Source organism: Fulvia fulva, chromosome 2 (assembly GCF_020509005.1).
Source record: "Fulvia fulva chromosome 2, complete sequence".
NCBI lineage: Eukaryota > Fungi > Ascomycota > Dothideomycetes > Mycosphaerellales > Mycosphaerellaceae > Fulvia > Fulvia fulva.
Window position 1 is genome coordinate 3573809 of NC_063013.1, and position 25467 is coordinate 3599275.

A 25467-nucleotide genomic window follows, 5' to 3' on the forward strand; every position below is an offset into this window, starting at 1 on the left:
GTACCTTGCTCAGCCGCTAGCATCCAGGCCACCGGAGGCTCGACTTGAGCTAGTACGGTTGGACCCAAGCATAGGAAGAACATCCCGTCTGCGACGGCGAGGCGCTGACGGTCGTGGTTGTCGTGTACTCGTTGATCGGAGCAGTCTGGCCAGGCACAAATGGGGCCTGAGTGTCAAGGCTCGGTAGGGGTGCGATGGTCGATGAGCACACACATCCTTGGGCCTCCGACCCTACGCTCGTGATGGGAGGGGCGTTATGGCACCAGGTACTAGTAGTGAAGGAACCAACTGACGTGGTAGGCGTATCACTTGCCGGTAGAAACTTGGCTTCGACAAGCACTGCTGATCGTTAGCATGTGGGATTGTCAACGTGTTGCGCAGCGGGTACTTGCCAGGAATGACGGAACCTGTTGCGAGACTAAAGCTTTGGTGACCAATAACGTCAAGGATGGTTCCAATAGTGCCGCTGTGAGATGTGAGAGAGATCCAGGTGTGATCATCCTGAGGACAAAGTATGTTAGCGTGGGCTTTCGCAGCAGGGCAGATGCCACGGACGCCCAGAGAACATCTCAAATATCGCATCGTGAGATCTGCACATGGCAATGCTTACGTTAGTGAAAACGCCGTCCAAGAGGGTCAACATCCTCTTCTCATGCGCACTGTCAGGTTCGGCGGTGACGCCATTCCATAGCTCGTCGTACTCATTCAGACCCTGCTCGATCTCAAAGTCTGGGTACGTCGCCTCGATGTACGTCCTGTTGCTGCGGTGATCACAAGTATGGATGGAGATGCCTTCTCTCAGCAGTTCCTCCACCGTTGGAACGAACGAGTAGTACACTGGGAGATCCAGACCAGCAAATGTCAAGTTGGCGGTCGCCAGACATCTCGAGAGGGGCGAGGTGTAGTAGCTCTGAGGGTAGGGAATCTTCTGAACCTCGATCTCATGCTTCCAGAAGTTGTGAGCGATTTGAGCCTGCAATATGCCATCGGAGGTCAGCTGAGCGTCCTCCCAGTGGGGTGTAGCGTTCCCCTTCAATTGTGCCCAGTAGCAGTTCCATGCTGGGGTACGGTAGTAGCTCTCAGCAGCATTGTGATATCCTTGGCCATGTCTTCCCATGAAGAGGACCTTGTAGACGGTGTTGAGGGGTGCAGCAGCATTCAGGGCGTCTACTTGTCGCTCGAACTTTTGCCATTGAGTCAGGTTTGCCGTAAGACCTTCAGTCGCTGGGTAGGATCGATCGATCAAGCCGAAGTTGCTCAGGGTCTGCTAGTTGTCAGAACAGGATGCACCTCTCGAGAGAGGTAGCAGTCGCGATGCGGAGTTGCGTACGTAGTTGAAAGTGGAGGCGTTGGTCGTTGGCTCGTCCTGCAAGAAGGAGCCTGTGATGGTGGTGTAGTTAATGTATCCCGCAGAGTCCGAGGTCTTCAGGCTGGCAGCAGTCGCGCCTGTGACTGCGATGGCAGCCAATGCAATGGTTGCAATCATGGTCGGTGTACGGAGATGTGTGCTGGAGAGGACAGAAGGCGAGAAGACCTACTGCTCGCTACTCTTGTAGCACCTCCGTCTGGTTTGCATGTAGATGCACTGATGTGAGCTGCAGAACAGGCGTCATGCCGTCTGCGAGCATGCGAATTGCTCCACGAACCACGCTACGCCAGGTGCTTGCTTCCCGCAGCTGCATGAGGCTTCAAGTCCGATGGTAGCGAGCGCTGGACGCGTAGAAGAGTGGACGAAGGATACCATGACAACCAATGCTTCCCGATCACGAGAGCACGTGCCAGGTACATGTATGGAGGAGGTGGAGAAGCTTGGCCTGCCCGTGGCGGTGTGGCCACGAGCATCTCGCTTCCCTCGTCGGCACGATCCTGTTCCTGACCAGTGACCGCTGACGAGAGACCCTCCATCATCCATGCCGCGACAGATTGAATTTCTTCACCATCGTGGTCCGTGTGCCGCAATCTTGTCCTCATCAGCAGATGGGCACCTTTCTTCCGTTCTACGAGACCACAATCTCGTCCGCTGCGGCTGGCCGCGCGTTGGCTCTTGGAGAGTTGGTTGAGCAGGTCGCAACGACCGCGTCATACTCCCCAGACAGCGCTGATGTCGAGTAGATATTGTTACATCTGCCCGAAGCGGATCTAGTCCGATGCCGTCGAGTGTGTACCACATTCAGAGATACTGTCCTAGGCTCAAAGACCATACGGCACAAGTTGTTTCTCGAACAGGATGATGGCGCCACCCGGACACTCAACCCTCTGGCGCCAGCGTGGTTCATTCAGCAAAGAAGCGGCTATCGAGACAATACCATCGCAGCGCGCATCGACATCGTGGACCTCTGGGAGAGATCGACAGCGGAAGTGAGGCCATTGTACGATCAGATGCTTGTTGCGCAACCTCCCGCGACGCAGTGCGTGATACCGATCACGAACCATAGCACGACGATATTCTTTCGCCGTTCTTATCCAGAAGGCATGACATTCGGGGACCTTGAACGTGCAGTGATTTCAGCTTTCGAAATCAGGAAGGGCCGAAAATCAAGTCGTGAGCGCCTACAGGAACTTTCCCAAGACAACTCCGTACTGATCTACTGGAAATGAGGTTGGCAACGACAAGTGCGATCTGACTATGGACTGTAGCAACATAGCAGGGCTATGTTGACCATCACAGAACGACAGACAGAGCTCGGCAGTTACGTGGAGAGCTTGCTAGCATGTGACAGCAACGACGACTCACGTTACGGGTGGCATGAACATCTGCAGAGATGTTACCTGTAATCTGCCCTCTTCGACACTGTGATAGCTAAGAGCGATACCATCAGCGCTTGGTCTGCGAATGGCAGGCAGGAGATTGGGTCACGACAATCAGAGAGGCAACACCCGAAAGAGGAAGCTTTGACTCATCAAGGGACCAGTCCATATAGTGATTGTATGTACAGCCATCTACAGCCGTCATCGCCATGAGATGTGCAAAATTCTATGCATCACATACGAAATTCCCCACTGATCATCTCATCAGTAAGTCATCTTTCTTCCTTCATCCCACATGTTCAACTCCTGTCGATTTGTCCAAACGCTTACTGCGCAGCAAAACCCAGCCGTGGGCTGCTCCGAGTCCGGTCAAAGACGACAAAGACAGCCTTGAGGAAAATATCGCCAAAGATAGTGAAGCCAATACCGCTGTTCGACTGAATACCACCAAAGCAAGTCTCACCCGACGGGTCAATGGGAGCGTAGTTGATGTACTGGCCTGGGACCGCAAAAGTCTTGCCACCGATAGCAACGTTGAAGTTTGGTGCCTGGGTATCGCATGGCATGGTGTAACCGCCTTGCTGCTCATCGTACTGGGCGCCGTCGACATTGTTGTAGTAAGCGTCGGTGACGCTGTCTGGGAGGTAGAGGAGTGTAGTGCCAGTGTCAGCGATGGCGCTGCCAATGCTGCTGCCGGAAGTCCTGTTGCTGGAACCAACGGAGTAGCCGCCTGCGGTGAACTCCCAGAAGCCGTTGCTGGTGCTGACGGGCACGTATGAAATGCTCCCGGTGTACTTTGAGCTGTCAATGTATCCGAAGTCGTAGGTCCCAGCCGCGCCTGCTTTCAGGTCGCAGGTGAAGAGCTTCTTGGAGAGGGTGCTCTTGACGGTGTCGAAGAAGGTAGTCTGCTGACGTGGCTGAACAGTGTTGATTGTGCTGAAGGCCAGACCGAGAAGGCCATCGTTGTCCGAGTCCCGGGTGAATTGTGCGGAGACGGAGGTGGCGGCCTCGACGGCTTGGGAGGTCGCGGTGACACCGCCGACAACAACCTTGGCGGCGTAGACAGATCCAGAGGCGCCAGAGCCGTCACTGTTCCAGGTGTAGCCGTTCAACTTCTTGCCAGACGAGCTTGGGGTGTAGATTGAGTGGCCACTTTGCTCGGTCTTTGGCATTAGAGATGAGAAAACCCAGCTGATTAAATCATTAGCATCGTTTGTGGGCATCGAACAGGGAGAGTTGACTTACAGATCGGCGGAGCCAGTATCAAAGTCGAGGTTCAAAGTCTTCGCACCAACGGTGACTGGGCAGAGGTAGGACTGATCGAACTGCTCAGGGTTGGCAGCTACGCTGCCTTGTTGAGCAGCAGCGGCAGCCTTAACGGCAGCTGGAGCAACCGCACCGACATGCGCGTACTTATCGTAGGTCTTGTGCATCTGGATCGGGCCATTCTTGCGAACCATACCTTTCGGTACTTGGGCGACCTGGAAAGTGCTGCGTCCAACGAGCTCTGCAGGTGCAGCAAGGGACAGGCCGGCTGATGCCACCAGGGCGGCCGAAGCGAGCGTGAAATGCATGATGAGCGTGGAGTGAGAGTGAATAATAGACTTCGTTCGACGAGTCAATGGGCCTGCCTTGGGGAGTACCTGGAGCTGGACTGGGGAGAGGATGAGAGTGAAAGACCTGCCTTAGAGACAGGCTCATGGGTCTTTTGTATCCTTGCCCTGGGCTTGGATCGCCAGTGCATGTGAGGCTGTACTGCTCGTGAGTGAACGACATGGCAGCAATCAAAGGTCACTAGCCAGTCACCAGGACCAGATGCTTGTCCGAGCGGCGACATTGCTTGAAAGGCATGGCGTCTTAGCATGACTGCCAAAGTACGGGTACCTACATGAGATGCTTACCACAAAGCGCAACTCGCAAATCAGCCATGCAGTAGCAGAGCACTTACTGTACCAGGCACTCGACGGTGCTAAGTGACACGGCGTGATAGTTGCAGTAGTCCACCCTCAAAGCCGGCTTGTGGTCATGGCAAGGTCGTGCATCGGATTGGTGCGACTCGTATGGGATAAATGAACGCTACGTTGTGCATTGTTTGCTGAAGGGCCTTGGTTCCTGATGCCATCAGTGGCATGACAGGTGTTATTGACAAAGCACGAATAGGAATGATTTCAGCAGTGTGTCAGCCCTACAGGGGCGCCTCGGCCGACGTCTGAGGTCCATTAGAATGGGTAGCTTGCGGGAGATGGCACGCCATAGAAGCCTTCCGACTTCTGCGGGTCTTGGGAAGATCTACGTTGCCAAGTAACAGGCTGCTCAAGTCTTTGACTACCGGAGCTTGAGCAGTGTATGATAAGCCTTGTCATGTGCTTAGTTCGTGTCAATTGGTGGCAGTGTATGGTTGCACGCATTAGTCTGAGGCCGTCCTGGCACTGGGCAAGAGCATCGGCTGTCGCTCTCAAGCGAAGTGAGCGTTGCATTCCGGCACAAGGTGTGCAATAGATGAGAGTCGTCCGGGAGTGTGGTCGCAAGCACAGTCGACTTGTTGAACTTGCCGTACGAGCGGTGCGCCACAGAAGCGAGGCCACGCTAGGTCCGACAACGCGCGCCGTTGATTTGCGTACATTGCAAGAGCAACAAGCACTCGACGACCACGAACAGCTGGTCCCGCGGTGTGGCAACGACTGCGCTCGCCATCGTAGCCGTAGTCGTCTTTGTGAAGTGTTAAGGGGAGGACGTGATTGGCGCAGAAATGAAAGCAAGTTCAGGTGGAGTTGTCGAGAGCCGTTTGCGCTTTGCCCAATGGAGCAGGAGCGCTGACATCGGCGCCGCCCGGTCGGATCTGCCGAGCGATCCGAGCCTTCACAAGCTGAGGTTCAGGCCAGCAAACATACAACAACACCAACGTCGGAGGACTGTCTGCAACCTGGTGCAGATGGACACACGGCAGCGCATTACTTACCGCTGCTCTGGAAAAAGACACAAGGTGCCACTTCTCTGATCGGCTGAAGGTCACCACTCCTGCTACCTCTCGTACTACGACGAGGCATGATCAGCGGTCACAAAGAGAGCGCATCACTCGTCGCAGAGGCGGGCGTGGGCTCGATGGTACTTGAAAGCATGCCACCCATGCCGTTGGACCTGGTGACAACGAGTTACATCATGCGGCAGTTCTGTAGCACTCAGCAAGAAGCTCTGGTATGGAACGAGCTTCGTCAGAGTACCATACTGTAGCTGACATCGTTACTGCCGAAAGACTCACGCCATGGGCACTTCGCACGTACATTACCGTTACGGTAGCTGGCGGAACGAGATAGTGTGAACCACGAAAGCTAGTTTGCCTGGGTCATCAGGTCTGGTAGGCAGCGTTGCCGTACAGCAGAGCCTCCTGGGGCGACTACACGTTACCATGTCTGAAGCAGTGTGATGAAGGTGAGAGCTGCGAAGCAAGATGACATTGACATGTCGAAGCTTTTGATCTCTGGTTGTTTGTACAGTAAGTAGTAAGTCGATGGTATAAGTGGTATCACAAAGTCCAGCAATAGCTGAGACTCTCAGCAGAGCCACCCTGAGATACGCCTTTTGCCTCCGGAATCGCAATCATGCCGTCCCGAGGAGTCGTAGCACGTTCACGTCGTGTCGCTCTGTAGCCCATAACGCCAGTATATGCAAGTGCAAAAGGACCGTAGTCCTGACCAGAACGCCATCGCTGCATGCAAAGTCTTGATCCAGCCCACTGGACGGATAGCCCTATAATCATGACACCAAAGAAACATCTCGACCTGAAAAGTCCCGGAAAAGCGCCACGAGCTCGTCCATGCGCTGAACTCCAAGCCATAATCGCTCTTCGAGCTCTCGCCATTCGGCCAAAGCCTTGCGATCTGGTTGTGGCAAATCTTTCATAGCAACCGTCTGAGCCTTCTCGATAATGCTGCGGTAAGTCTCTCGTTCGCGCCCAAGACGTTGCAGGGTTCGAGACATGCTCTGGTAAGTCTGCTGCAGCATCAAGCTTTGTACTCGAGACTGCTCGTGGAAATACAGGTATACAGCTCGCGATGGTTGCCGTGACCCATCTTTGGGGATCTCCTGTGACTCGACGAATCCAGCGTACTGTAGAATGGTGAGGACCGCTTGTACGTCCTTGGTGCGCATCATGACAAGATTTGCAATCTGCTTCCCTTCCAACCGGCCACGTTCTCGGAGCAGTCGAAGAATTCTTACAGAGATCTTGCCGTATCGCGCAGACACGGTGGAGTCGATATCCGCTTGAATGAGCGTGTCAGTGAGAGACGGAAAGTGAACTTTCCACTCGCCGCCTCCGCCTCCGCCAACGCGCCTGCAGAACGTCTTGGGATGTTCTTCGAGGAGCCTGAGATGATCCTCGATGAGATGTAAGCGTTTCGTGCGCTTCTCATACGATACGTGGCCGTTGACTTGATAGTCGTCGTCTTCTGACTCGGAACCGATCTCCTGCTTGATGCCAATGTCGGCGAACTCGTTGTCGACAAGTTTCCTCTTCTTCTTGTCTTTGCTGTCGACCTTTTGAATGTCCGAGTGGATGCCTAGGTTCAGGTCAAGGCTTGGATCGAGTAAGTCGGCCACTTCTGCCGTGGTGGCAACAGGAAGGTCGGACTCTTCGTCTTCATCATCATCGTCTTTCTTCGATCGCTCTGCATCGTCTTTGGCACGGACCTTGGTCTCAAGTGCTTGCAGAAGCGCGCCATAGACGTTGGCAGTGACAGGGCCAAGGTACGGCTCAGCCAAGTGCGACAGGCGATCGCTGCGCAGAGCTGCAATACATTGAGCGTAGTTCACTTTCAATATCATCTCGTTCTGCACAGTGTTAGCGACGGAACTCTGCATTGAGGATGGCCACAACACAGTACCGGAAGCCTTGGAGCGTTGTCGTCGTCGAGGTCGTCATCGCCGTGGCTGTAGTGGCCGCCGTTCGTCATGCCGCCGTTGAGTCTAACGCGCTTGACTGGCTCTCCTGGACGGTGTATGATGCCCCTCGAGTCAACATCTCGATACTCGTTATAGTCGTCGGCATCACGCCACTTTCGCTTGAGCACTCGGACGGCTGTCTCGAACTCGTTCTTTTTCTTCGAACCTGTGATCTTGCGGTCTGGGAACGAGTCGCTAATGACCGACTCTTCGGCCTCTGTTTGCAGATCTGCGGATGGCTTGTACATGCGTGGGCTGAATTTGATCAGGAAGCCTGCTTTCAGCAACCTGCGAATAGTGCCGTGGAACTGGGGAACGGTGGTGATCTTGCCATGCTGCACCTTGTGACTGTTATCCACGCCATTGACCTTGACCTCACCATTCATGTGCTCAGCGCAGCGTTCTATTCCACTGTCACGTTTCGAGGGCTCCAGATCGAATGCCTGTGCGAGATCTCCTATCCGAGCATGACCGAGCTGTAGCAGGTTGGAGATGATCTTGCCCGCACCTTCGCCATGTCGGTCGTCGACGAGTGTGATGATGCGATTGGATCGGAGAAGATAGTAGGTGTTGCGCCAGTCGACTTGGTAGAAGGTGAGCTCGTCGTCGGCGGTGTGGTGGCGGATGAGATGCTGCTGGATCAGGACGGTGAGGGCGTGGCGCATCTGGCGGGCTGGTATGCGCGTGTGCTGTTGAAGCTGGATGTGGGACAAACGGCCCTTGGTCGCCAGAGTGGAAAAAATTTTCTTCGCCCGTTGGCCACACGTCTCTTGCACGAGGAGTGCGCATAGTTCTTCCATAGTTTGTAAAGTCCTCAAAACCTATCCTCTTCTTAGCGGACAATTCCTGATGCGGTGGGTAGCCGAGATGTGCGTGCAACGAACCTCTCACGTTTGGAGGACTGCGTGTTGCTACCGTAAAGTGCGCATTGGTAGCGACTGCGAGTGAGCGTCAGTCGTGTGATTGTAACAATAGCAGCACAGAGCACAGTCACACGCCGGTCCTCATTGTAAGAAGACAGTAGTGGGAGCGTGACAGACCTTTTGCAGCGCAGAATCACTTCTCGGCCCGCAAGCCAATCACGGCGCGCAGCTTCCATCTGACGAACGGGCAAGGCCTGGTGATTCGTGACAAAGTATGTTGCCGCCGATATAATTGACGACTTCAATGCTGGAAAGCTGCCGAAAGAACGCTTGTCTGTAGATTCAAGACCGCTCGACGCGCTGCTCCCTCCACTGCATGAGCCTGACCTCGCTACTCAGCTGCATGCCACGGGTTACAGGAACCCTCGAACGGCCTGCGCTTCTGTGAGGGATCGAAGCGCTAGACGGCAAACAACTTTGTCACCGGCCCGTGGGGCACACCCGGAGGCAGATCGGATGCTCGAGAAAGCTGTGAGTGCTGTGCTTCACTTTGCCTGGCCTGCCATTGCCGTCGACCATCACTCCGCATACACCACCCATCCCCGCGAGGGCCCTCTACAACCATGATCGCGCGCTCTGCCATCTCCAGGCAGGCCCAGCGAGCTGCGCGCCAGTCGTGGCAGCAGTCGAGAAACTATGCTGCGGCGACCGGCTCCCTAGCATACCAGACTGGCGATGCCAATGGCATCAAGGTCGCCAGCAGAGATCAGCCCGGCGCCGTCTCTACACTCGCACTCGTCACCAAGGCCGGCACACGATACGAGCCAGTCCCAGGCCTTGCAGAGGCGCTGCAGCGCTACGCGTTTAAGGTGAGGTGGAATACGTGCGGTAGAGCATGAGGACACTACGGCTAACGAGGATCAATGCATAGTCCACCGAGCGACGATCGACTCTCCGTATACAACGCGAATCAGAGCTGCTGGGCTCAGAGCTCCTCCGCAACCACACCCGCGAGAACCTCATAGTCGGTGCCAAGTTCCTTCGCGATGATCTCCCATACTTTGTTGAGCTGCTCGCCGAGGTCGTGAGCATGACCAAGTACCAGCGTGAGTACTGCAAGAGTATGGATAGAAATGGTCCGGCCTATTAACACTTCTGCAGAGCACATCGTGAACGAGGAGGTCATTCCCGTGATGCAACTCAACTCCAAGCACCACATTGGTAACACTCTCTCCCTGGCTACTGACAGCGCACACGGTCTTGCTTTCCACCGCGGTCTCGGAATGGCCGAGAAGCCGACTTCGTCAGTGTTCAGCAAATATGTGACAGCCGATGCCTTGACCGAATATGCCGGAGCAGCATACGCTAAGCCAAACTTCGCGATCGTTGGAAACGGTATTGAGCAGTCAGCTCTTACCAAGTGGGTTGGCGAGTTCTTCACCGACGTTTCTGAGCAGTCAACCTACGAGATCAAGTCTGAGCAGAGCAAGTACTACGGTGGCGAGGAGCGCATTGCTCACGGCTCTGGCAACTCCATGGTTCTGGCCTTCCCTGGCTCCAGCTCCGCGACTGGCTCCTTCTACAAGCCGGAAGTGGCTGTCCTCGCAGCGCTTCTTGGTGGTGAAACCAGCATCAAGTGGGCACCTGGCTTCTCTCTTCTTGCAAAGGCTGCCGCGGAAACACCACTTCTCCACATCTCCACCAAGTCGCTCACCTACACTGATGCTGGCCTGCTCACCATCGGCCTGAATGGTACTGCCTCGGACATCCGCGCCACGGCACCAAAGGTTGTTGAGGCTCTTAAGGGTGCAGCACAAACCATCAGCGAGGAGGACTTCAACAAGGCCAAGGCGCTCGCGAAGTTCAAGGAGCTCGAATTCGCGTCCGGAACACAAGCCGCAATCGAGTACACTGGTGCTGGCCTTGTCCGTGACGGCAAGCCATACCAGATCAACGAAGTTGCATCATCCCTGGATGGTGTGACATTGGACAAGGTCAAGCAGGTCGCCAAGGAGGGTCTTGAGAACAAGGCTTCCGTAAGTACAGTCGGCGACCTGTACCAGCTACCTTATGCAGAGGAGATTGGCCTGAAAGTGTAAATACCATAGAAGTTTTCTTGAGTGACGGCGCAGATAGTCAGCTGTACCAATACAATACAAGCGCTCGTTGATTATGTACATATTTATGAAAATGTCTCTTGTTAACAAGTCCTGCTCACGATCACTCACTGCAGCTCTCATCGTTTCATCGAGATCACGTGCCATTTGTCGCATTGAGTTCGGCGAGAGCTTCCGTCTTCCGAGCTCCTCCATCGACCGGCGTGCATCTCGAATCGCATCAAGCAGCACCCAGACCACCTTACGAAGCCCAAACACACCTCACACCGGACACAATGGCATTCGCGTGGAAAGCCGCTGGCATCACGTACGTTGAGGCGCCTGAAACGATCCCGCACCGCGCCTGCCGACCGAGGAAGTACTGATGATTGTTTCTCTACAGCTACAACCGCTACCTGGCCGTCGCCTCGCGTGTTGTGCGCCGCTCGCTGAAGGATGATAAGAGACTGCAGGCCGAGAGGAGAGGAGAGATGGACTTGAGGTTCGCAAAGTGGGAGGTAAGGACACCCTGAAGCCATACCATGAAGCGCTGGCTGCGCGAAGAGGACACGGAGGTGCGACATGGGCAAGGGAACAAATCGCTAATGATATTCGACATACAGAACGGCAAGCAGAGTGAGATGAAGTCGGTTGAGGAGGCCAACCAGTCCGCTATGCAGCAGCAGGCTGGCCAGTCCGCGCAGTAGATGCTGGGCTTGGAACGAAAGCGAAGGACTCCAGGGCAGTCTCCATGAAGCGCGGCACAATACTACGAGGCAACAAAACGCTCTCGTACCACCCAGAGGCCATCTGAGCGCACAGCAGCACTTGTATCATGTGTATATAGAACCGTCACCAGAAAACGCCAAGGGGTCCGAGCTTCGCTGCAGCTTCGCATCTCAAAGATCTCAATACTTGCCTTCTGTAACTTTTCTACAATGGAACATCGCACACCTGTGACCCTTGAATCTGTCGTGTCGCTGATATGCCTGGTGATGGCCAGGCCAGTGGTAATAACTCCCAGCTGCCGCACCTGCTGAGACTAATATGAGCCACAGATACGGCCCGATTGAACGACGACAGCATAGACAACAGCAACCATCACGGAGATGATCTTTCCGACGAGGCAACCGCGGAAGCCCGGTTCGGTGCAGAGACTAGACTACGGCAAGAGGCTGCTCAGATGAGGGTGCCTCCTGCGTACACAAGAAGCATCCGCGATGTGACTGCAGATTTTGTGGCAGCTAGTCAGCAGCTACCACCCGGAGAGCTGGTAAAGGATGAATTCTTCACTCTGTTCGAGGCAGTGGGTGCTCTCGAGGTACACTCCCGGTTCCACAATTCTCATTCGCCTGCACAGTCGCATGGCTGACCTTGATAATTCACAGATCATGGACCCAAAAATGGACAGCGGCTACATCGAAGATGGCGACTCATTCGAGCCCGATTTCGACGTCACTGCTGGCCGTGAGCTCGAAGAGGTGCTCTGGATCATGGACGAGCTTCTCTGCCTCGAGATGAATTTCCACGCCGGTTACCCGCTGTCGCAGAATGTGTTCACGTCACTCCATGTATTTCGGTTGATCGACCCAGAGACGAAGTATCCGTACTACCTAGCACGGGACGAGGGCGCCATGGGAGTCGAGGCTCATCTGGAAAAGGACGAAGAGTCAATACGAACAGGGCTCGTTCATGTGGTCCTAGAAGCCTACTGCGTGAGTTTAGTCAAATGCGTGGCGCTTGCTCTCGAAGCAATACAGGGTCAGACATACTATGAGGTACGTCCCTCGAGTCTCGCAGAGTTCGACTGGTGGCCGACAACGAGGTGCTACGCTTAAATACGCACATTGAGACTGATACGCCCGTGCTAGGAGGAAGATTTCGTCACCTACTTATTCGGTCGTGAGTTACTACCATACTTGACTCCGGAGGATTCTAGGAAGCGCCTCATCGAAGCCAATAACTGGATTCACGAACGTAAGACCAACCTCGGAGAAGGGCGCGCCGCAGTGCTGCAATCACGAATCAAGAACCGAATAGACATGCTGCTCGCGATGACGGCTGTCGAGGGGTACGGACACGTCAAACAGGGTGTCATGAACTTCCACGGACATGACTTGGCACGCCCTGTGCCAGAGGCCTTCTCACACAAAGTACAGCGGCAGCTGGCAACAAGTACACCCCCTCGCCCTCAGCCTACCATAACTTGGAGCGAGGCGTGCGAGCTATGGAGTCAGATGTGCGACGATCTCCAGGTCGTTGAGCATGTGCTGCTTTCCGACTTGCGACAAAATCCACAATCACTACTTCGTGAGGTCTGGGCCTTTGGCTACCGCGATCCCCACCCAAGTACCTTCGCCCGAGCTAAGATGCAAGAGATCTTGATATTGAACGAGCCTGTTGCGCAGAGTACGAGTACTCCACACCACGACCTTCTACTCAGAGATATTCGAGAACTAGTACTTCCTGGATTCGACACAGCAGATCCAGCTTCGTTCGAGGTCGAGTTGACAAGCAGTCCACGCCACAAGACCGCAGAGATCATGAATAGCTTCATGACCATGGTTTATACGGCTTGGTTGGACCTGTACTTGATCGCGTGCCAAAACCGCTGCCGCATGAGAAGATCCTATGCAAACGAATTGATAACATGGTCCAAGCTGTTGGAAGAGGCTCCTCAATACGACCAAAAGCTGAACAAGATCCGAAGCCATGGCTTCATCAGAGGGTACGTTGCGCAACGATCGACATGAGCCCGAAATATGCCCTATAGCTGACGGAATGCCGATCATAGGGACGATGGCAACAGGAAGCATTTCAAGCCTCTGACGCACTGGACCCGATACCAGTACACACAGCTCAAACGCTGGGTGATTCAGCTGGGTTTCGACACCGAAATTTATCTTCCAGACGAGTATCTCGGGATGTATCAGTTGTTCAGAACCACGATTATGCCTGAAGGAGACGAGGGTATCAGCCCCATAGAGCGTTTACATGGCAAATTGCTGGAGGATCTACGCATCCTAGGTCAACGCGATCTGGTCGGCTCGCCGAAAGACGTGCAGCAACTCATGGCCTGGCGAAGGCAATGCAGCGGTATGTGTCTTGGGCTCTGACCCCATCTAAGCCCCAAAATTCGCTGTGCTGACTCCGACGTAGACAGCGTCAGCTATGTCGAGGTTTTGGTGTTGTTTCAGAGGGTGGAGAACACGATGGCCAGTGCGATCGGATGGATGTTGAGCATGCTGGAGCACATGAAAATCGTCAAACCACCGAACCAGTCCGAGGCCGAAGCTCGATTACGCCAAGAGGCGCGTCTGAAGCCCCTGATAGCCGGCAGCGCCAGAGACGAAGCAGCAATGTTGCGTGCGGATGAGGCAGCGCAGACATGGCGTCGCCCGGGTGGCATCCCCATTAACGAGAGTGAGTCCTTGGCGTCAGTCTTCTCCTCGTCGAGAGTACTAACAGATCTCAGAGTATATCATAAGAGTCACCGGTGTGATTGAGGCAAACAAGAAGACAATTCTGGATATGATCGCCAAGCTTACCAAATTGGCGAAGGAGGCAAAGGCTGTTGGTACAGAGTATGCATGGCTAGACGAGTTGGACCTGCTCAAGCGCACGACCTTCGACATGGGTATCAACACGCTACGGGTCCTGCAGATTTGCCAGGGCCATGGTGGGCTTGATTTCGAAGAGGGCAAGGATTATGGCGAGTTCATCGAGTTGACTATCTTGCCGCCAGAGCACCGACAGCATGCATGGTGGGTCGTGCCGCAGATCAGCGAGAAGAAGAAGGAGAAGTCATGAGGGCGGAAAGGATATGAGCAGCTTGGACAAGCCAACAGCCGCAATAGTGCCTCGCGTGAGGTGGCCAACGACCTTTCTACAGCTCCATTAACCTCTGCCTCTTGCTGGCAGTCCCCTGTACTACAGGAGCGCATCTCAAACTTCGTAAGCCCCATCAGGTTCGTGGTACTGTATATTGCGCGACGCGCTGCTGAAGCATTTCTGGCATCTGCATCACCGCAACGCAACCTGGTCTGGTCAAACTTGTCGGTTCCATAGTAGCAATCTCACGCAAGGCGCGGATCTTTGGCCGCCGACATGACACGTCGGTCCAAAAGCGTCGCACTTTGGAGAGATCCGATGATCCATCTGAGCACAAAAGTTCCAGGCACCTATGAAGTCAAGACTTGCCGCTTGTGCTCATGCCTAAGCGAGTCTTCCAGTGTTCGAGCCTCGTATACAGTGCGAGACGGTGCCATACGTTGCACATAGATCTGCTGACCAGTAGTTCGGCGCCTGGAGATTTGCATTGCTGCTGTGTTACCTTCCTGTAACACCAGACTATCGGGATACGTCAATTGTTCCCTCACGATCGATGCTTGCCGAGATCGTCAGGCGTGTCGCTTTCATCCTGGCCTTGTTGGAGCCTTGGAGTTCTGACAATTGACGCCTCACTTTCCCAAGCTGCAGTCTGCCATGTCAGAAGGTGGAGTCTTCATGGCGGCATCTTTGACCCGCTGCATGCTACCGATGGCGGCGTGGGCGTCCTCGTACGTGGTTCGTGACACCATCTATGCTGTGGGGCGTGCCAGGGCGTACCCAGTCGAAGCAGCGATATCATCCAGCATCGCCAAGAGTTCAAGATGAGCAGATGGTCGCGAGCAGAAAAAGAAAACACAGGATGCGCTCCTTCGCGAACGATGATGAGGTGGTGTGGCAGGAAGATGGCGCTTCAGCCAAGTTTGACGCCATGTTTGAAGCCTGCCGTCGAAGATCGGATGTGCTTTAAGCGGGTGATGGTCATTAGAATAACCGAGACTCCACTAGCATCGACCAGGGCTGAGCGGGCAATGCAGCTGCGGTATCACTTCTTCCTCCTGCATTCCTCTTTGCTCGTACACGATGTGGCATATCCTACGAAGCACCCGCCTCGCGAGACTGTACAATGGGCGACAAGAAGAAGCCGAAGCAGATTGACTTTATCGTCAGCACCGGCAATCCTAACGACAAGTCCCAAGCGGCGAACAAGAAGCGCGTGCGGTCTGTAGCTGCCCTCAAATCATGGCCGGAACGCAGGAAAAAGATGTTCGAGCAGCTTGAGACCTCTGGCAGTGGCCAAGGTGCTTTTCTCGTCGAGCCGGAGCCAAAACGAAAGGCTACATCGACCCCGAAACAATCGCAGCCCGAACCCATTGCAGCCGGGCCGTTAACGGCTAGGAGCCAGTCACCAGCTGTAGCACCTGGTCCGGCTCTTCTACCGGCAACACCTCCTCCTACAGAACCAACATACATTGGCCTTGGAGCTGGATCCTCAATAGCGCTCTACCATGCAGCTCTCGCAAAAGTTCCCGCGACCAAGGCGGGCGTGTCACAAGTCCATGCCGTGCATCCGGACACGCCGTGCCAGTGCCCACAATGTCGAATGAAGCGTAGAGTGGCCAACACGAGTCTCGGGTCGGTCACCAGCACGCAGTATATCATTCCAAAGCGTACAAAGCGTATGGCTGATGGCACAGAGAAGTCCATGCCTCGCACTGGAGACCTCGCCAGGATTACTCCACCGTCTTCACCAGAATCATCGCCATCTAAAGGCCGAATGGACCCGTTTCATTGCTACCCTGTAGCATATCAGCCTTGGTTCGGCCATATCCTCCATCATAGTAAGTACATGACCATCATGCTTGAGTATATACAATTCAGCACCTCCTTGCAGGGGGGCTCATCTCCGACTGGGCATTGACAGCCATGAGGGCGCTGTTGTATGACATGATACTGATCATGTTGACAGTGATGACAGTCTACGCACCACGCGGCTGGCCAGCGTTGAAGATCTCAGACGAACAAGGTGTAAAGTGGGAGTGGTTCATGACGCAGAACGCACTTTCGGAGCCTGCGCTCTTTTACGTTCGCCTTTTGTTCGGTTCCGGCGATATGATCAGATTGGGGACAGTCCGCAGCGAGATCATGTATTGGCTGCGAGCGCAAGCCATCAAGTGCATCAACGAGGCACTGACCGACGAGAAGCGTTGCTGCTCTGATGCCATTATTCTGGCAGTCGGTCGAATAGCGTTGCACGAACACATGTATGGTGACAAGTATGCTTCGGCGTGTGTTCATCGTCCAGCTCAGAAGCGTATGATTGAGATGCGAGGCGGCATGAAAGGACTGGACTTCCCAGCATTGGTCAAGAGATTGATGCGTTGGTCCGATCGGATCATGGCTGTGGGCAGTGGCACGGAACGACTGCTGGAGGATGATGAGGCGAATGCCAACTTCTCGCTCAGAGAGAGTGTTGGAGCGATCGAAAGATGGGCTCCACACGAAATGCCAGGTGTGAGGAGCAAGATCAAGATTTCCGACCTAGTGAATGACGAAGACTCAACGTGATGCTCAAGTGAGCTTTGCGGGTCACAACGACTTTCACATGCTTGCGGGGTCTTATCTTCGCGCCTTTCCCGCCAACGCGAACACGCACTCATGTGGAAAGCTTCTAGCTGTTCCTCGGCAAACACGGCTCAAACAACCCGCATCTTTACACGACCGCCAACCTTAGCACAGCAGCATCCCGTCCGTGAAGCGCCACGTGCAGCATGACCACCATACAAGATAACGGAGGACAATTACCTCGATCAGGAACATTGGTGAGCATTCACTACCGACCAGAGACGCTGAAGGAAAAGTTGCGGAGGAAGCTGAGCTGGCTCTGCTGCTTTGGCTCCAAGGACAAGACCATCGAGTTCGAGTTGATGGAAAAGGAACGTCGCAGGCGCAGCCGCCGTGTGATATGAAGCTCGATGGGCTTGGCCGATCCTCTTGTCGTCTAGGCCGCAGCAGATACCATGCACTCGCGAGGCCCTGTGGGCACTTCGAGGCGGGGAATACGACCAACACCACATACACAATGGCCCCAGACGCGATACAGAGACTCGAGCGACGAATTGGCGAGAAGATGGGTGGATCGAAGAGCGCGCGCGCCTCCTCGACGATGTTTGATCCGTCCAAAATCAGCTCTGGTGGGATTGAGGTTCTGTCTCGACTGAGTACGTGTCGTCGGGTCACTCAGTCATCCAAAAGCTGCACCTTCACTGCTCTGGCGGACGGCGTCGAAGCAGTATCGAAAGCTTGCTTCGCCTCGTCAAGCGTGTATCGGTGTGTGACAAGCGGCTTAAGGTCTATGAGTCCTTCCGATACCAGCATGATGGCCTTCGGATACGTCTCTCTGTACCGGAACTGGAACCGGATATCTATCTCATGAAAAGAGGCGTACACTTGAAGCAAAGACTGAGTCAGTGTTCCGCAGACGTCGAAGCTTTCGACTGGGAATAACTTACTGAGCGGTATCATCTGGAAGTCTTTGCCAACCCCAATGATGAACACTGTGCCACCGAACTTGGCAGCCTCGATACTTTGGTTAGCACAATGTGAAGCAGACTCGGAACGATACTCACATAAATGCCGGAGTGTATACTACTCTCAACACCAGTACACTCGATCACAAGCTTCGCCTCCTGGCCAAGAGCTTCCTTGATCTTTTCACCGACAGCCTTTGCCTCAACACCTTTCTCTACCAGCACAGTCCGCACCCTCGGCACCAGCGACTTCGCCATCTTCAAGCGATTCTCATCAATGTCAGTAATCACAATTGGCGCGGCACCAGCAGCATTCGCAGACAACAACGACACCATCCCAATCGGACCAGCACCACAAATCACGAGCGGGTCACCCATTCTCAGACCAGATCGCTCAATGCCGGCAAGAGCAACAGAAAGTGGTTCGAGCAATGCGCCCTCCTCGAAACTAATGGAGCCGGGCAGCTTGTGCAGCCAAGCTTCTGGATGGACATGATACCTCCGCAGTGTGCCATCGACTGGTGGCGAAGAGAAGAAGACGATCTCAGGGCAAGCATTATATCGACCAGTGCGGCATGGCTCACACGAAGGCTTGGAGCAGGGGATGCCACATTCGACAGCGACTCGATCACCTGCATCGGTAGAACCATCAGAACAGATCAGAGTATTAAGCTCAGCAATCGAGATCGAAACATACCAATCTTCAAGCCCTTCACATCCCTCCCCGTCTTGATCACAATACCCGCCGACTCATGTCCCAGTCCACAATCATGCTTAATCACCGAATCTCCAATCCTCCCTTTTTTCCAGAAATGCACATCGCTTCCACAGATTCCCGTAGCTCGAACGTGAACTAAACAATCATTCGGTCCAGGTTCCGGAACATCAGTTATCAAGACGTTTAGACCATGTTGTGGATTCGTTGAGATGGCGATATTGTGAGGTTTGCGAGTGAGAACTTCTGTGCAGGACGCCATGGCGATGAGATGGGAATGGCATGTGGGTAGAGAGATGTTTTGCCTTGCTATATACCCCTCAAAGAGAGCTGACGGTGTTGATGTAACAGCACAGCAGCCCTCACGTACCTCATCCCTGTTAAATGGGGTGCGGTACGGAGAAGAGGTACCGTACGCTTCCTACCGGCGTTCGATAAAGCTGAGCTTCCCGCAGTTGCTTCATTCATCGACCGCGCTTCTGCGCCTGCGCTTGTGATGCCTCAATGCCGTGTACACAATGTGGGCCATCGCTTCTGGAGGGTTTGTGAATCCGGGATCTTTGCTTCACATAGTGACACTCGCCAAAAGAGACCTTATATCCGAATCCCTTCATCAAGTCTACAAATGGTCTTTGTTCCCATCCAACAGCAACTCTTCCTGAGATTCGTCCGTCCATCCTTACTTCAGTCTACCCCAACCCCGCCGTCCTCCTCGCCATCCTCTCATGACCCTCCTTCGACGATCCAGTAGGATGTTGCACCTCCCTCTCCCCGAACACTATGGCCCCAATCCCAACTTCGGCACAGCAGTCCTCTTCGCCGGTTGTGGATTGCCTTCCTTGCGAGTAGGTTACTTCACAAAGTTTGGCTATAAGTCACCGTGTTAGCATCTACCTCCCCACCTCACCTCGCTCGGCTTCACGTACATCACAAGCCGCCTCCGTCCTACCATCAACATACTCGCAGTCACCACAATTGAGTAACACCTGTGTCTTGCCGTCGAAGCAGTTGTAGACTGCGTTGCCACATGAGCTGCTGCAGTATCGGGCGCAGTGTGGTCGCATCGGTGCGTTGGAGCAAGTTTGAATGCTTTGGGCGTAGGTGAGCACGGGAATGAGGGAAAGGAGTAGGATTACGAGATGCATTGTGGATGTCGAGGCTGTCACGAAACTCGTTGATGATGGGATCGACTTGAAGGAGAGGAGAAACGGAGATGGAGCTGCTCTTGACTTGCCTTGCGATTGTTCCGCGCTCTCTTCATACCTGCAATGGCTTCTCGCATGTGATGATCGCACTCACTGCATCCAGATCAGTCATTGCATTGGAGCAGCCTGCTCTACCAGAGCGGCTGTTGCAACGCCTCAGCGCCACGCGATGCTGTATCCCGTACTGTACACTTCTCACGCTTCTCTTTCGTTAAAAGCCATGGATCATAGCGCTTAGTTGCCCTCTAGTCGTCCCACAACGCCAGCCATCTCCTCATCTGTGTAGATCCTGAAGCCCTTGTCCTTGGTCACGCTGGCTAATTGAACATTCTTCGAGTCGAGCTTCTCCTCCATGACCTGCTTCAATGTCTTCAAGACCATGACCTCCGCCTCTTCCATGGTAAGCGATTTGTGGAACTCGTTCTGCAGCTCGGCCTGGGCACCCTCTGATCCGGAGCCGATGGCCTTCGCGTCGTATCGGTAGAATGTGCCGGAGGGTTCTGCGTGGTAGCTAGTATGTGTCAGTGCTGCCTTGATCTGTCTCGCCATTGCATGCCACTCACAGTGACGGGCCGTCCTCGTCGTAGCCTGCAATCAACAGCGCCACACCGAAAGGTCTCGACATGATGCTCTCCTCGCCATCCGCTCCCTCACCGAAGCGCAGCGCCAGATCACAGATGGCCTGTGTGCAGCTCTCGACGCCTAATCGCTCATTGTAGTGGAACTCGTGTGACTGCGATGTGACTCGTGCGTGCTCGATCATACTCCGTGCATCGGCCTGAAGGCCGGACATGGCGCATCCGATGTGTCTGTCGATCTCCACGATCTTCTCTACTGACGACGTTTCGAGGAGGGAGGAAGTGATGCGCTTCTCGACGCCGAGAATGACACCTGCTGAGGTGGAGATGCCGATTGCTGTGCTGCCGAGCTTGATGGCTTCGAGCGAGTATTCGACTTGGAAGAGACGGCCCTCTGGGGAGAAGGTGCTAGTGGTGTGTTAGTGTCGCTGGTGGGGAGTCATGTACACAAGACATACTTGATACCACGATCTGTCCATCTGTTAGCAAGGCCATCTCTGAGTACATATCTATGCTTGGAGTCTTACCATATTCGGATCGCGCGATGAACATGTTGGCGGTTGTGTTTGTTGTTTGGAGAAGTATGTGTCAGACGCTTCGTCGCTGTATACGCCGACGGTAGTGCTGGAGTACGGGAGGTGTAGCGCTGCGTGAGTGGGGAAGTGTTGACGGTTTGAGCGAGTTGATGTTTCTTGGGTGACGCTCTACGACAGCTTCGGTGCCTGAGCTCGAGTGGTCTGTGCAACTTGAAGGCGAGACGCGAAAGCTGCACGTCAAGCGCAACGCCAACGCGGGCTGGCGGGGATTCTGTCGAAACAATCGAGAGGGAAACATGCGCCGACGACCCTGACTGCCACACCACGGCCCATGGAGAGACACAATCTAGGACATGGCCTCCCACCCGCCTTCGCGAGCTGCCACCATCGCTGACCGAAGAGCATCTGCCTCCGTGCGACAGCCGAAGAGCCGGCCCACGGCCTCCAACGTCGCTTCACCCACTACCGAAGATGGACGAACCGACTCGAGATCGACGCACCATCATAGCGTAAAGACGCAATCGACCGAGACGACGACACGAGACACCTTGACGCGCGACACTCTGATCAGGCGAACACTGAGTCCCACCAAGACGCAGTTCGATGGCAGCAATGGCAGGAAAAGCTTCGATATCGAGAGGCCGTCTTCCAAGGACAAGTCTGTAAGGCGAGAGCCGGAGGAGGCAGCGGGTATGTAGCCTGTGCGTCTGCCAGACGACGGCTGTACGTTCAGACACTGATTGTAGGTAGCACAGCCATGGAGTCCTCACGCAACACTACTAGCACCTTCCTCTGCTCCACTGGCCTCCCGAATATCTGCTGCCCCGGTCGCAGCGAAAGCGCCCGCGAGCATACAGCCACAACCCTTGGGAAGCCTCTCTCTTGACGCGCAGGAGAGAGCAATCATCGAAGATCTGCTATTCGTGCTTATGGGCTGTGAGGCACAGTACATTCGCTATGCCAACGCCTATGATCCTCTCGACGAGAAGAGTCAGCTGGCAGGACCTACTTTCAACGTCCAGCCGGGTCTGGATCCGAGCTTACGCGACCTTGCTCATAGTATCGTCAAGACGGCCAAGCATTACTGTGCAGTTGAGGCATTTGTTGAGGTGCAGAGCAGAGAAGAGATGGGCATGGTAAATCACGCTTTATGCGCAGCCATGAGGAAGATGCTCAAGGACTATATGATCTTGGTCGCTCAGCTAGAACATCAGATGCTGACCAACGAGCGCTTCACTCTGCATCAACTCAGTCTGCATACAAGACCAACGGCCCACATGATGCTTCAGCTGTACAGTGTCGCTCACGAGATCTTAAAGGAGAACAGCATGCTGGACAACGAGGACGATATTGACCAGACGGATGACTTTGAGAACATTCTGGAGTCACTGAAAGAGGGCAAGGACACTGGCATTCCGGGAAAGAAAGTCTGCAAAGGCGGCTCTGTCCTGAAACTGCTTGCGAAGCGATCTGCAGCTATGGCAGGAGATCCAGCAGCTCGGCAACTACTCAATCTTCTCCTTCGAGAAGCGAGTCGACCATACATGGCCATGCTCAACGAATGGCTGCATCACGGCAACGTTCGTGATCCTCACCAGGAGTTCCTGATTAAGGAACAAAAGTCGATTCGGCGAGAAGGCCTCGAACAGGACTACACTGATGAATACTGGGAGAAGCGATACACAATACGACAGGAACTGGTACCGCCACAATTGGAGTCGTTGAAAGACAAGGCACTACTTGCGGGCAAGTACTTGAACGTGGTACGCGAATGTGGCGGCATCGAGAACTTGAGCAGAGACTTGACCTCCAGCGCTGAGTTTCCACATACATTCGACGATCCACGCTTTATCGAGAATGTCAGCGGTGCATACGCATTCGCGAACAGGAGTCTGATGACACTTCTTCTCACGACCCATGAGCTACCTTCAAGGTTACGAAGCTTGAAGCATTACTTCTTCCTGGACCGCAGCGACTTCTTCTCGTACTTCCTTGAGCTTACTAACTCTGAGCTTCGGAAGACCGCGAAGAACGTCAATGTGGGAAAGCTGCAGAGTTTACTTGATATCGTGCTGCGTCAACCTGGATCTGTGGCCGCAGAGGACCCATTCAAGGAAGACATCAAGGTCGTTATGAACGACGTTGGTCTTACGGGTTGGCTGATGCGTGTCGTCAACGTACAGGGTATGGACGCCGATGCCACCTCACTTTCATCGTACAACCCGGCAGCAACGAGTGTCGAGAAGGACGGCAAGGAGATATCCGGCTACGAAGCGCTCACGCTGGATTATGCCGTGCCGTTTCCGCTGTCGCTGGTCGTCAGCCGAGTGACACTTACTCGATATCAGCTGCTATTTCGATACCTGCTAAGCTTGAGGCATCTGGAAACACTTTTGACGAATTCATGGACGGAACACACCAAAGTCAGAGCTTGGCACCACAAGACTAAAGGTGATCCTGCGGTGGCGAAGAGGATTGAGAACTGGAAACGACGAGCTTGGTGTTTGAGGAGCAGAATGTTGTGCTTCGTGCAACAGCTCCTCTACTTCTGCACCAGCGAAGTGATCGAGCCAAACTGGCTGGCCTTCATGTCTCGACTTTCTCACGCCGGTGAGGAGGACAAGAGTGACACCGAACCCAGGATCAAGAGAACTGTGGACGAGCTCATGCAGGATCATGTCGACTTCCTCGCCACATGCTTGAAAGAGTGCATGCTAACAAACTCGAAATTGCTACGAGTAAGTCGCTCCCAACATCTGCTCGCAAACACGCTACTAACACTACTATAGATCAACTCCAAAGTCATGTCAACCTGCACCCTCTTCGCCAACTACACCGCATCCCTCTCCCGCTACCTTGCCTCTGCAGACCCTGATCTGGCATCGCCCTCCTCAGCTTCACAGACAGCCTACGACCCTGCAAAGCTGGACAAACTCTTTTCGATTCTGCAACAGTATGAGGACCACTTCAGTCGGCATCTGAAGATATTGTTGGATGCTCTCAACTACCTCGCGGCGACGGAGACAGTCGTCTTCCTGGGTCTCTGCGCGAGATTAAGTATGGCGAATGAAGGTGGTCCTGGAGGTGGTCCGGGTCCGGGCGCATATGGATAACGGCATAGAGCTGGCTGGGAGGTAAATTGTCCGACGGTTGGTAGCGAATATCGTTTAGCGTAGGCGTCTCGTGCTTGCTTGCTTGCTTGCTGCTTTGATTTGATATCATGAAGAACATGACCTTTGAGCGTTTTCGTCACCACCTCCTCCCAAAAACATCACCCCTACTCTCAACCTGCCTCATCCTATCAGGATGCACAGCAGGTCCATGAGCTCCACCAGCCATACCTCCACCCCCACTCCCACTCGCCGCCACCACACCATTCCACGTCGTAGCCGCAGCCACAGGGCCCGAACCAGGTACAGAAGCACCACCTGCACTCCCCCTCCTCTCCAACGCCCTCCCATAAAACTCTACCCCCGCCTTCACCGTCTCATCATACTCCCTAATCCTCTCCAGCACCTCCCTCGCAGCCTTCATCCCCGCCGGCGCCTCCGCTTGCACCACTCCTACTGGTGGAGGAATCTGACCGCCGGGAGGTAAGCAAGGGTCTCCATTCCTTGGGTCGTGGGGCGTGTTGAGGTTCGCGATAAGGTGCAAGGTTGCGTCGCTGTAGAGACTACCGCCGGAGTAGTCCTGGGGTGGTGGGGAGGGTGAGGTTGGGGATATTTCCATTGCGTCGTCGTCGTTGTTGTCGTTGTCAGTATGGGCTTGGGTTTGATTTTGGAGGCTTGATGTGTAGTGGGATATTCCCGCCGTGGCGATGTTATTGCTGAGGGTGGGGGTGGTTAGTGAACGGTGAAGTGCGACGTGATATCGGGGAACATTGTTATTTACCGCACTTGCTGGTGTTGCTTATCGAGGTTCGCGATGATGGTCCTGATGCGTTCGTCGCGAGTTTTGGAGGTGGGTCTGGGTTGGGAGTGGAGAGGTGGGATGCGGAGGTAGATGTGTTGTCTTATGTCGTCCATGGTTAATTCAGGCAGGAAGTGTTCAATGTTCTCTTCGAAAGCTCGGCTTCGCTATCTGTGCAATCGCTCTACTGCACGGGTGCTTACAGATGGCTGAAGATCTGATGCGATTGCGCAGCTCCGTGTTTCATGGGTGAGAGGTGTTGATGTTGTTGTCAATGGCTAATGTAGAAGCTGTGCTTGCCATCGCAAGTTCCCAGATCCGCGCTAGTCAGCCCCTGGGGCAGCACGGCCTTGCACGAGTGAACATAATGCGGTGCCATTGTAAAGTAGAGTATCAAGTACAGCTGGGGCTACCTATGCCGGTGCTGTCTTCGCCCGAACTCCTCGCTAAGACCACCGGAATCCTCTATCAGTACAGCATAATCACCTAAGGCCACCACCCAAAAAGGCTCAAAAGCA

At 54.3% G+C, this 25467-nt stretch overlaps 13 protein-coding genes across 13 annotated transcripts; 7 read left to right on the plus strand and 6 right to left on the minus strand.

The window, feature by feature from the left end:
* Positions 1 to 49: 49 nt before the first annotated feature.
* CLAFUR5_03105 (putative phosphoglycerate mutase) lies at positions 50 to 1486 on the minus strand (the record flags this gene model as incomplete). The annotated part of the gene is made up of 4 exons (XM_047902253.1): positions 50 to 339; positions 393 to 501; positions 611 to 1264; positions 1331 to 1486. 4 exons carry the CDS (start codon positions 1484 to 1486, stop codon positions 50 to 52), a joined length of 1209 nt encoding a protein of 402 aa, XP_047758081.1.
* A 491-nt stretch (positions 1487 to 1977) lies between these two features.
* On the plus strand, positions 1978 to 2598 carry CLAFUR5_03106 (uncharacterized protein; the record flags this gene model as incomplete). Its single annotated transcript, XM_047902254.1, has 2 exons — positions 1978 to 2064; positions 2113 to 2598. 2 exons carry the CDS (start codon positions 1978 to 1980, stop codon positions 2596 to 2598), a joined length of 573 nt encoding a protein of 190 aa, XP_047758864.1.
* A 476-nt stretch (positions 2599 to 3074) lies between these two features.
* CLAFUR5_03107 (Aspartic protease SNP2) lies at positions 3075 to 4322 on the minus strand (the record flags this gene model as incomplete). Its single annotated transcript, XM_047902255.1, has 2 exons — positions 3075 to 3939; positions 3994 to 4322. 2 exons carry the CDS (start codon positions 4320 to 4322, stop codon positions 3075 to 3077), a joined length of 1194 nt encoding a protein of 397 aa, XP_047758080.1.
* Positions 4323 to 6501: 2179 nt separating this feature from the next.
* Positions 6502 to 8489, minus strand: CLAFUR5_03108 (DNA-directed RNA polymerase III subunit rpc3; the record flags this gene model as incomplete). Its single annotated transcript, XM_047902256.1, has 2 exons — positions 6502 to 7578; positions 7632 to 8489. 2 exons carry the CDS (start codon positions 8487 to 8489, stop codon positions 6502 to 6504), a joined length of 1935 nt encoding a protein of 644 aa, XP_047758869.1.
* A 686-nt stretch (positions 8490 to 9175) lies between these two features.
* On the plus strand, positions 9176 to 10651 carry CLAFUR5_03109 (Cytochrome b-c1 complex subunit 2, mitochondrial; the record flags this gene model as incomplete). Its single annotated transcript, XM_047902257.1, has 3 exons — positions 9176 to 9421; positions 9484 to 9658; positions 9714 to 10651. 3 exons carry the CDS (start codon positions 9176 to 9178, stop codon positions 10649 to 10651), a joined length of 1359 nt encoding a protein of 452 aa, XP_047758870.1.
* A 293-nt stretch (positions 10652 to 10944) lies between these two features.
* Positions 10945 to 11355, plus strand: CLAFUR5_03110 (uncharacterized protein; the record flags this gene model as incomplete). Its single annotated transcript, XM_047902258.1, has 3 exons — positions 10945 to 10976; positions 11052 to 11166; positions 11272 to 11355. 3 exons carry the CDS (start codon positions 10945 to 10947, stop codon positions 11353 to 11355), a joined length of 231 nt encoding a protein of 76 aa, XP_047758025.1.
* Positions 11356 to 11633: 278 nt separating this feature from the next.
* CLAFUR5_03111 (N-alpha-acetyltransferase 35, NatC auxiliary subunit) lies at positions 11634 to 14458 on the plus strand (the record flags this gene model as incomplete). The annotated part of the gene is made up of 7 exons (XM_047902259.1): positions 11634 to 11658; positions 11707 to 11969; positions 12037 to 12426; positions 12520 to 13376; positions 13443 to 13744; positions 13808 to 14071; positions 14124 to 14458. 7 exons carry the CDS (start codon positions 11634 to 11636, stop codon positions 14456 to 14458), a joined length of 2436 nt encoding a protein of 811 aa, XP_047758024.1.
* A 1144-nt stretch (positions 14459 to 15602) lies between these two features.
* Positions 15603 to 17044, plus strand: CLAFUR5_03112 (uncharacterized protein; the record flags this gene model as incomplete). Its single annotated transcript, XM_047902260.1, has 2 exons — positions 15603 to 16317; positions 16446 to 17044. 2 exons carry the CDS (start codon positions 15603 to 15605, stop codon positions 17042 to 17044), a joined length of 1314 nt encoding a protein of 437 aa, XP_047758027.1.
* A 203-nt stretch (positions 17045 to 17247) lies between these two features.
* CLAFUR5_03113 (uncharacterized protein) lies at positions 17248 to 17445 on the plus strand (the record flags this gene model as incomplete). The annotated part of the gene is made up of 1 exon (XM_047902261.1): positions 17248 to 17445. One exon carries the CDS (start codon positions 17248 to 17250, stop codon positions 17443 to 17445), a length of 198 nt encoding a protein of 65 aa, XP_047758026.1.
* A 271-nt stretch (positions 17446 to 17716) lies between these two features.
* CLAFUR5_03114 (L-arabinitol 4-dehydrogenase) lies at positions 17717 to 18983 on the minus strand (the record flags this gene model as incomplete). The annotated part of the gene is made up of 4 exons (XM_047902262.1): positions 17717 to 17925; positions 17989 to 18055; positions 18106 to 18638; positions 18704 to 18983. The coding sequence occupies 4 exons, from the start codon at positions 18981 to 18983 to the stop codon at positions 17717 to 17719; spliced, it is 1089 nt and encodes a 362-aa protein (XP_047758021.1).
* A 1177-nt stretch (positions 18984 to 20160) lies between these two features.
* CLAFUR5_03115 (putative proteasome subunit alpha type-5) lies at positions 20161 to 21056 on the minus strand (the record flags this gene model as incomplete). Its single annotated transcript, XM_047902263.1, has 4 exons — positions 20161 to 20437; positions 20490 to 20912; positions 20963 to 20975; positions 21032 to 21056. The coding sequence occupies 4 exons, from the start codon at positions 21054 to 21056 to the stop codon at positions 20161 to 20163; spliced, it is 738 nt and encodes a 245-aa protein (XP_047758020.1).
* Positions 21057 to 21393: 337 nt separating this feature from the next.
* On the plus strand, positions 21394 to 24153 carry CLAFUR5_03116 (Spindle pole body component alp4; the record flags this gene model as incomplete). The annotated part of the gene is made up of 3 exons (XM_047902264.1): positions 21394 to 21730; positions 21791 to 23778; positions 23830 to 24153. The coding sequence occupies 3 exons, from the start codon at positions 21394 to 21396 to the stop codon at positions 24151 to 24153; spliced, it is 2649 nt and encodes an 882-aa protein (XP_047757869.1).
* A 136-nt stretch (positions 24154 to 24289) lies between these two features.
* CLAFUR5_03117 (uncharacterized protein) lies at positions 24290 to 25065 on the minus strand (the record flags this gene model as incomplete). Its single annotated transcript, XM_047902265.1, has 2 exons — positions 24290 to 24866; positions 24932 to 25065. The coding sequence occupies 2 exons, from the start codon at positions 25063 to 25065 to the stop codon at positions 24290 to 24292; spliced, it is 711 nt and encodes a 236-aa protein (XP_047758022.1).
* Between the last annotated feature and the right edge of the window lie 402 nt (positions 25066 to 25467).